Source organism: Puntigrus tetrazona, chromosome 19 (genome assembly GCF_018831695.1).
Source record: "Puntigrus tetrazona isolate hp1 chromosome 19, ASM1883169v1, whole genome shotgun sequence".
Classification (NCBI taxonomy): Eukaryota; Metazoa; Chordata; class Actinopteri; order Cypriniformes; family Cyprinidae; genus Puntigrus; species Puntigrus tetrazona.
Window position 1 is genome coordinate 4,632,105 of NC_056717.1, and position 9,678 is coordinate 4,641,782.

Here is a 9,678-nt window from a genome sequence, read left to right on the forward strand (position 1 = left end):
ATATGAAAGAGTGTCTTCCTTTTTTCTCAAAATGTTGTAGTGCTTTTACAAAGAGACTTTCATTAAAGAATGGACCCCGAGCAAAACTATTGCTTCTGTGTGTTGGTGGGTGGTAGTGTTGCATTTTACATGCAAAGAGACTTTTTAACATAGAAGCCTTAAAGGCTGTTTATTTCACAGTTGAAACAAGTATGGAAAATGTCGAGCTTAATTATGACTTTTTGGCAGTCATTTGAACTCCGGGATGGGGGGGGGACATAGTATGAATAATGACTATACAACTATTTGACATGTGCAAACAAACCTTGACAGATCCTTTAATTGAATGTGGAACTCTTTTGGGCAGGTGGATGACATCCTTGGGGAAGAGAGTGACAATGAAAGCGAGGGGAAAGGGAAAGAGGAGAGGATGGAGGTAGAGGAGGAGGACGAGGAAGAGAAGCCCCACCCGAGCAAGCAGAAGGCCCCAGCATCAGTTCACGTCTCGCCACTGGCCGCTGTTGTTGAGGAAGCATCCCAAACATCGACCAAAGAAGAAGTCTGTGTAGCGGGGAATGCGCCAAGGTATTAAACCCCCAGTGCCAGTAAAGAAAAATTAGATTTTTTTTTTCTTGAATTGTCGAAACTTGAAAAAATAATACATTTCATTTTGGCATCTATGTAGCGTGTAATGCTCATGAAGTGCTCTACCGATAAAATAGAGCTCGCCGATTGAGCCTTAAACCTCTTGCTGCAGTGGCGTAAGTGTTGATTAGTGACACGCCGCTGTGCCTGATTTCCAGCAGGTCCTTGTACTCCCGAAACTGCCACTGTCTTTGGAAAATAACATTACCAGTTGCCATGGCAACGTCTGGAATTAGAGATCTAGCAGAAGGTGGGGTCACGTCCTCTTACATCTTCCTGTCCAAGCATAAATGTCCCACCCGCTACCCAGACTTCTGTCCGACACTGGCGTAGTCGGCAGGATGTTGTCAGATCAGCACATGCTGGAAGTTGCTTTCTGGGCTGGGCCGCTCTTGTCTGGAGCAGCTGAGCAGACAGGAAAGCTCGCTAGTCTTTTATGATGTGGCTCATACTGCGCCCATTTTCCACCAGAAAATTAGACCCGTCCCACTTTATCTAGTTTCTCTGCTTCCCAGCAGTCATTAGCAGTGACTCAGAGCCCACAGCGCTGTATCCACTGCCGGTGCCAGCCGAATAAATGCAGAAGCGTAATTGTTAGGAGTTCAGAACAGTGAACAATGAGATGAGTGGAAGAGAAAAAGAAGTTATTTGAGTATCTCAAATTGTCTGTTTGGCTCCAGAAGGACCTGCATCTAGTGATAACAGCTTCTCAGAGCAACCTGGTTTTCTCACCTGTTATTCTCTTCATGTTCTTCTTTTTTTTTTTATCATTTCCTCGCTTTTTTTTTTTTTTTTTTTTTTTTCAAGTTGGGAAAATCAGAGAATGGTAAAGGTTTTTGCACTTATTTCATTCTTGAGGACAAACCCATGTTTTACTCTGAAGCTGTCATTTTCTCAACATCTGAAATAGGGATGCAACAATACAGTTTGTACACGGTTCGATACTTATCTGGGTTTTTAAACCATGGTGTTCGGTTCAGTTCTGCTAGCTTGGAACATCAGAGTATTTTTTGCAACAAACAACAAAAAAACTTGTGTAAGGAAAAGCAAGCACAATAAACTCTATTGTCTCTGACAATATATGGTTTACTTGTGTTCAAGGCATCTTGGGTGCTTTCAAAATGATAAAATATTTGTAAGCCACTGCTAATCGGCATTAGTGCCTTTATTACATTATAGAATATATTTTCTTCTTAATTCTATTAAAATATTAAAAAACAGGTTTAGAAAGGCTTATTGCATGTCATTACAAGGGAAGATATTTGGGGTATTTTATTTAAATGGAAATTCGACTAGATTTTACAGGTACAAAAAATAATTTCTTTTTGAAAGAACTTGGACTTTTGGCATAGTTTGCCAGTTTTGTGGCATAATGTTGTGCTTTGCAAGCAAATGCTTTAGAGTTGGGTGTTGTCAGCAAAATGATGGAAATGTACACCAAATTAATGAAAAATGTGATCTAAAAGTTAAGTAATAAACAGAATAGGGCCTAAAACCGAGCCTGGAGGCACACCGGTATTTGTAAAAATCACTATTATTGTTTTAGATTTGATTAGATTAGATTTTTTTTGTGCAATCAGTCAGATTGAATTAACCCATTAAATAGACAGCCATACAGCTGCCATAAACCTTTCCATCTTCCTCAGGCTGTCTTTTGCATCATGTAATTGGTTTTGATTTTAAACGATGACTAATGTGCATAAAGATAAAATGCAAATCATTTAAATCAGTTTATCAGCACATCCTGATGTGCAAATGTGTAATATGTATGTTCATTTTTACCATTAGCAAAGCTCTTTTCTCTGTTATGCATATATTGTCTAACAGGGGTGACAGCGTTTGTGTGTAACATCCTCCCACTCAAAACAATTTAGTCCTGCCTTAGCCATAATTATATCAGCTGTTCAGCAGCACCTCATAAATATAATTCCCTCTTCTTTAACCACTTTAAGCAAAGAGTTTCTGCTAGGAGAGTGCACTTTTTTTTTTTCCTCATTGGCCAAAAAGTTTGTCAGTCCACAGTGTACCAAGTTCACGTTGTCTCTATTGTTCATTTTTTGCAGTAGTAAATATACCTTGAGTGGCTCCACCCTCCCATTCGGAGGTTAAAGTTGGCTGGAAACAGTTGCTGTCACAGAATTTGATGCCATGGAAACACTCGAAATACTGTGCGGTGGTTGCTTCATGATGGAGAAATTACGTTTTCATTTAAAGTGAAACTAGCATATTTTTCACATTCAATGAATAGCACTTTTCTTTATGAATGATTGAGTATTGAGATACTGCAGAGTTAGGAGGAAATAGTGCAATTCAGAAGATGACCGTTTGAATGGATGCAGTCCAACTTTCCAGATTTAAAGCAGGGGTTATCAGACTTGATCCTGGAGAGGCCAGTGTCCTGCAGAGTTTAGCTCTGCTTCAACTTGCCTCAACACACCTGCCTGGAAGCTTCAAGTATACCAATAGACCAATTATATTTATATGTATTTGTAAAACATTTAGACTATTCTCATGTTTTTATTTTCACGGATTGACGCAGACTCGTTCACAGCATCACGCTTCATGCAGATATGAATTCACCAACAGCGTTATTAAAGACCGGATTATTTCAAAACGTGTCACTTAAACTAAGAAGATTACCTTGACAGAATGTTGGGTAAGAAAAAAACAAACAAAAGTTTCTGTGCCTCCACGAAATTATCCACACAGATATCGGAACCCAGCTAAAGTCGCCGTTTTCTTGCCTTTCCCAGCACGGACGGGATTTCTATCATAAATTCACGAGAGCAGAAATCAAGTTTCTGAATTGATTTGATATGAGATTCAGCAGTTTTTTCTGCACCCAACTTAAACTCACAGATGATTGAAATATTTAGGAAGCAAACCTCCGGTAGTTTTTCTCGCGAAATAATAAAACATGGTGTCAATAAAGTTATTAATGTATTGTTAAAAATTCAAATGAGAAAACTGTGTCTCGAATCCACTTATATAACATCGTTTACAGGAATAAACTCAAATTTTAAAAAATGTCATTTCCTTTATCTCAGAATTAGATTGACTTTAGCCAGGGTTTCACAGGCGGAGTCACATATAGCTCTGGCCAGTGGATGACTGGCTAATATCGTTTCACCGTTTAAAGTGGTATGGCAACCCGACATAGACGTATCCCACTAACGTTAATTTGAACAAAAATAATAATCAAAATATTCTGTAGGCTAATACTTAATTCTATAGCCGTTTCTTTTTTGGACAAACTATGCTTGTGTTGTGTTTTTGGCTCTTGTGTGTGTTTTTTGTGCGCTGTTCATCTTTGCAGATGTTATGCTGCACTGTCATGAATAATCATGTTTTTCGGTGGCAGAATTCCAGTCTGTCTTTGTCTCCGCCATCGTTCCAGTGGTAATCGTCTAGGGTCACACTGATGAAGAGATAACATCTGTCCGTCTGTTAGAACGCAGTAATGAACTGGCCTTTGCCGTGATCAGCAAATACCGAAGTTACTGCCAAACGAAGATAAGGTCATCCAACGGTCACAAACATGCCTCCTGTAGTCTCTCTGAATGGCCCAGCAGTCTCGACTCCAGAAACTGTGTTACTGGCAGAGAAAATGCTTTGTGATTATGGAAGAAGAGCCACCGGCTGCGGCAGGCTTTGAATAATAGAAATGGGCAAAACCGCTTATCTCGAACACAGAGCCCACCTGAGACGGATTCCTCTGCCCGCCGGCCAAAGGTTAGCTTCCGGAAATAGTATCTTTTCCCACCAAGACGAGCGGCACTTTTGAAGATAATCAAATCCTGTTTATGAATTATTTATTCTTAGTATATGCACATAATTTGTGATTCTGAGCTGTGAGGATTGTTTTTCAGTTGCTTGGATGAAAATTTGAATATCTGTTTTGTTTCTTTTGCCGCTTGCTATGTTAGACGGATCTAATAAGAAATGAGTTTTTTGTTCTTTTTTTGCAAAGTAGAATATGGAATATTGGAATTTTTTAAGGGGAAAATACAATTAGTAAAATTATTTTAATTATTTATTTTACTCTAAAATTCTGTGTTTAATGAATCTATATATCAGTGCGTGAAAGTTCAGTTTTCTTTTCAATTTCTGGTTCAAACATTGAGAAAACTAGGATGTTTTTGAATGATTTAATGTTGATTAGTAAGTACTATTTAGTCTAAATTGTTTGTTTACAGTATGTGGAAAATGTTTTTTTTTTAAATTCTGTTGAAGAAGCAGTGCACAAATAAACCAATAGGGAGATAGAGAAAGGCCACTGGTTGAGGACAGGATGAACGGACAGGACAGGATATAGTTACTTGAATCTTAACACACCTCATCCACCTCTGTGCTCTCTTTAAAATCCTCCTCTGCATCTCCAGAGCTCTTTAATTGCAATCAGTCTCCACTCAATGTCCTGTGTGGTTGAGATGATTCGATTTACGTCATTGGCGGATACAGAGAGTCAAGAAGGTTTGCCCGTTGATTTGGAGGGCTCTCCGCTGATCAGTGTGTGGGCACAGACGGCTTAATTGAACCATAAACATTAACACACAGCAGCTTTGAGAAATATAGAGTAACAGTACAGTGGCATATATATGTGTGTGTGTGTGTGTGTATGTATATATATAGAGAGAGAGATTTAACTAAAAGCTGACGCGAAAGGCATTTATTATATTATAAAAATTTCATTTTCAAAGACTTGCCGTTCTGATTCCAGTTCAGTGTCTTTTATCTGTTCAGAGTGAAATATAAATTGAAAATTAAATGTTCTACTCAAGGATTTTTTAAATATTATTCTATATTTATATTATTGTTAGATTTTTCTGATAAGCTGTAATTAAAGGATTTGGTTGGAATGCATGGAAGCAATGTGTTGCCTACAGAAAAGTCTTCTGTCAAGAGCTGATTTGCCGGTATCATTGAGTGTGTTTTAGATGTGAAGTACACGCTGGATGGATTTAACAGCTGATGTTTTGAAGGTCTCGTCACCTTCAGCTGTCAGTCATGTGACAGTTGTTGACCTCAGTTATGATGTCTTCGTTTTTTCACACTGTCTGTGCACTCAGTGTTTCTATAGCAGCGCTATTTCCCGTCCCTTCCTCTGCGATACTGTCAGACCCGTGTTGTTTGTGATATTTAAACACGCACTGGCTTCCTATTTCATCCTCTCTCACGCTGTCTGACATCCGTGTAATTCACTGCAGCTAATATCATTTTGGTTTCTTCCGTCTGTCTGCAGAGGGATGTGTTGAAGTGCTGTAAATACCGTTTCTCAAACGCGTTTTTATTTCTTTCAAATTGCTTTTTGCAATTTTTTTTTTTTTAACTCTCAGATTTAGATTGAGGATTGAGACGCAGAGTGTCAAATACAACCAAATCGTGCAAGAAATGAATTGATACTGCTTGTGAGATTTAACGTTAGTTCTTATGCTGTTTGCGTGATTGTGAAGAAGAGTGATAAACTGGTTATATAATATTCATTTAAGCAGTTTATACTGCGTTTCCAGCCATACAAAGAGCCAGATATCTCCAGCAGAGTTAAATGTGTGTATCTCCACACCTCATGCTCTGCCCGCATTCACAAACCCGAAGGGCAGTAAAAGATCCGGCATTAAAGACGATTGTGGATCCCCAGTTTGCATGCTTCTTAATTAGCATGATTAGACAAAGTCCTCCCTCATTCTTTAATTACATTCTCCCTGTTGTTGTGCACTGAGATCTCATCTCTCTTCTATATTAGCCATGTCATCTTTTTTCCCTGTAATCTGCCGCTTTTATTATCGAAAGCAGTTTTGAGCAAACCTCCAATTACTCTTCATTAAATGCTCTTTTTATCATCATTATAATCCTTACTGTGTGTCCTGCAGGATCGCTGGGATCAGGGCATTGCAGAGCTCTGAGGCTTTTATATTATGTTCTTGCTACCATAAAGGCTTTTCCTTAAGAGATACACGTTCATTCGTTTTTTTTTTTACCGTGCTCCTGCGGCCTGTAATGTGCAAACCAATACCTCTCCACCATGCTTTAAAGGAGCAGGAGTTGAGATACATTCAGCAGAAAAACATATATATATATATATATATATATATATATATATATATATATATATATATATATATATATATATATATATATATATATATGCAGAAAGGAAGAAGTTACTGTCTTGATGCAAGTGTTGCTCCAATGCTCCAAAATTAAGGCAACAACAAAATAATCATTTAAATTTAATTTTAGTTAGAAATGGCTTGAAGGTGAAATTATTGAGTGAAACAGTAATGTATAATATTCATGTATTGGCTGCGCGATTGATGGGTAAAATGTCAGCTGTATCAATTTCTTGTTTTTAATCAAGCTTCATTTTAGTGAATAAAAATCTTTTAGTGTATGCTGTTTTCTTCTGACGCTTGAAGAAAACTTCACTAATAGCATGCCTGCCATCCAATAACTGGGATGAGCTTTGTTAGTTTATTCATATGAAACTTTCAGATTCTGTTGGTTTAATTCAGTTTTCCGAAATTCCTCTTTACTACAAGTCATGTTTCGACCACCATAAGACATCAATAATTGTAACTTCTTAATATAATGTTACATTAACCTTTACGCAAGCCATTCAGTGTTCATTTAGCAAGAAAAAAAATCTACTTTAGGCAGGAGCCTTTTGCTCAATATATTCATTACATTGTAAATGTTGTTCAAGGAATAGTATAGTAAATTTTTTATTTTTTTTTATTTAATGTTTATATGCAATTTAAGGCTAATTTATGTTTATATATGTGATTTAATTTATTAATAACTTTTTTTTTTTCTTTTTTTTTTTTACTAATGGGCAGTTTATTTAATAATATCATAATAAAAAGATAAGCATTATTTTATAGCCATATTAATATATATTTACATTTCGTGGCCAATTTTTGTAGCCCTTCAAACAACTACTTAAAGCAACCAATTTATCAGATTTTTTTTTTCTCCCTCCACAAATCCCTATCTTCAAGTATGAGCAATAACATAGCGATGCATGCCTCAAACACCACTAAAAATTAATATATAGTAAAATTGTGAGGTGAAAGAATTTCATAACCGGTAGGAGGCCGGACGCAGGCTGCATGGAGGCTCTCAGAAGTGGGGTAATGGTTTAATATGATTAAACCTCTGTCAAGCTCCTCGGCTTGAAGCCCACAGAGGACATGAAACAAGAGTGACTTCCTCCCACCCCTGCTGAGATAGCAGCATTGTAGTCCTTCACTTCAGAAGAACGGCCTCCTGCCTTGAAATTGCGAGAGAAGAATCAACCAATTTACACGCTCGACTTCGTTAATTAGGCCCGTGACCTTTGGCAGACCTGTTTAACATACCGCGTATACACAGAAAGTAATGTTTCCATTTTTAATAAAAGGCTTATTTACTTTACACAAGGTACACTGGAGTAATCTGACTGAACAAGAGCCGTTATTAATAGAGGAAACGAGTAACATGGCCAGAGGTGTAGTGTTTGTGCTTTCTCATTTACTATATTGTGGCATACAGAGGTTGAGTTAACAAGAAAATCTCCATTTACCCGCCGTTTCAAACATTTGTAATTCAAAATGCATCATTTTGACAGATAATCAGGGAGGTGTTTGGTCTGGTGAATTTTCCTAGAAACGTTCCCACTGTACACTATGGTAATGAGGATCAGGGCTGTAGCTGGTCGGGGGAAGTTCTCAGAACAAATTCTACATTTTAAAAAGAAAAGGAGCCCAGAGCAATATGCAGTCGAGAGGTCCCGATTCCCAGCCATGCTCCTGGATCCTGATAGCATTTAGAAGTCAAGAAATTTAGAGAAAATACACAGAGAGAGACAGACAGACAGAGAGAGAGAGAGAGAGAGAGACAGAGACAGAGAGAGAGAGAGAGAGAGAGACGGACAGAGAGAGAGAGACGGACAGAGAGAGAGAGAGACGGACAGACAGAGAGAGAGAGAGAGAGAGACAGAGAGAGAGAGAGAGAGAGAGACAGACAGAGAGAGAGAGAGACGGACAGAGAGAGAGAGACGGACAGAGAGAGAGAGACGGACAGAGAGAGAGAGACGGACAGACAGAGAGAGAGAGAGAGAGAGAGAGAGAGAGAGAGAGAGAGAGAGACGGACAGAGAGAGAGAGAGACGGACAGAGAGAGAGAGAGACGGACAGAGAGAGAGAGACGGACAGACAGAGAGAGAGAGAGAGAGAGAGAGAGAGAGAGAGAGAGAGAGAGAGAGACGGACAGAGAGAGAGAGAGAGAGACGGACAGAGAGAGAGAGACGGACAGAGAGAGAGAGACGACAGAGAGAGAGAGAGCGGACAGACAGAGAGAGAGACGGACAGACAGAGAGAGAGAGAGAGAGACAGACAGAGAGATGGACAGACAGAGAGAGAGACAGACAGACAGAGAGAGAGAGAGAGAGAGAGAGAGAGAGAGACGGACAGAGAGAGAGAGACGGACAGAGAGAGAGAGACGGACAGAGAGAGAGAGAGGACGGACAGAGAGAGAGAGACGGACAGACAGAGAGAGAGAGAGACAGACAGAGAGAGAGACGGACAGACAGAGAGAGAGAGAGAGACGGACAGAGAGAGAGAGAGAGATGGACAGACAGAGAGAGAGACGGACAGACAGAGAGAGAGAGAGAGAGAGAGAGAGAGAGAGAGACGGACGGACAGAGAGAGAGAGAGACGGACAGACAGAGAGAGAGAGACGGACAGACAGACAGACAGAGAGAGAGAGAGAGAGAGATGTGAGTGAAGGTTTAGAGGAAAATTGTTCACTACATCATGTGAGCTACTTGCAGAATGATAATTTAGTACGGTTTTGTCTAAATACAAACTGCTACAAGTCAATTTAGGCATCTCGATGTAATGTACTATATGATAATGGATATTCATTAGGAGGTTTGCTGTGAAATTATTTGTTTATTAAAAATTAATTAGGAGGCTAGTAGATGACTGCAGAGGTATGTAGTGTAATATCAGGCAGTGTCTGATATGCTGCTGATAAATTGTGCATCCATGATATGTGGACTATAGCAGTTGCATAA

The 9,678-nt window shown here is 39.0% G+C and overlaps 1 protein-coding gene across 3 annotated transcripts in view; it reads left to right on the forward strand.

Annotated features, from left to right (window-relative positions):
* The window catches only part of ctdp1 (CTD (carboxy-terminal domain, RNA polymerase II, polypeptide A) phosphatase, subunit 1), an 82,813-nt gene that overhangs the window by 50,307 nt on the left and 22,828 nt on the right, over positions 1-9,678 (forward strand). Inside the window, exon 11 of one of the 3 annotated variants that reach the window (XM_043217783.1) lies at positions 347-552. The exons of 1 other annotated variant lie outside the window; for it this stretch is intronic. In XM_043217783.1, coding sequence (XP_043073718.1) covers positions 347-419 — 73 coding nt within the window. In that variant the 3' untranslated portion in view covers positions 420-552. Of the gene's footprint in view, positions 1-346; positions 565-9,678 lie in introns of those variants that run through there. One more of the 3 variants, XM_043217781.1, reaches the window with a different exon arrangement.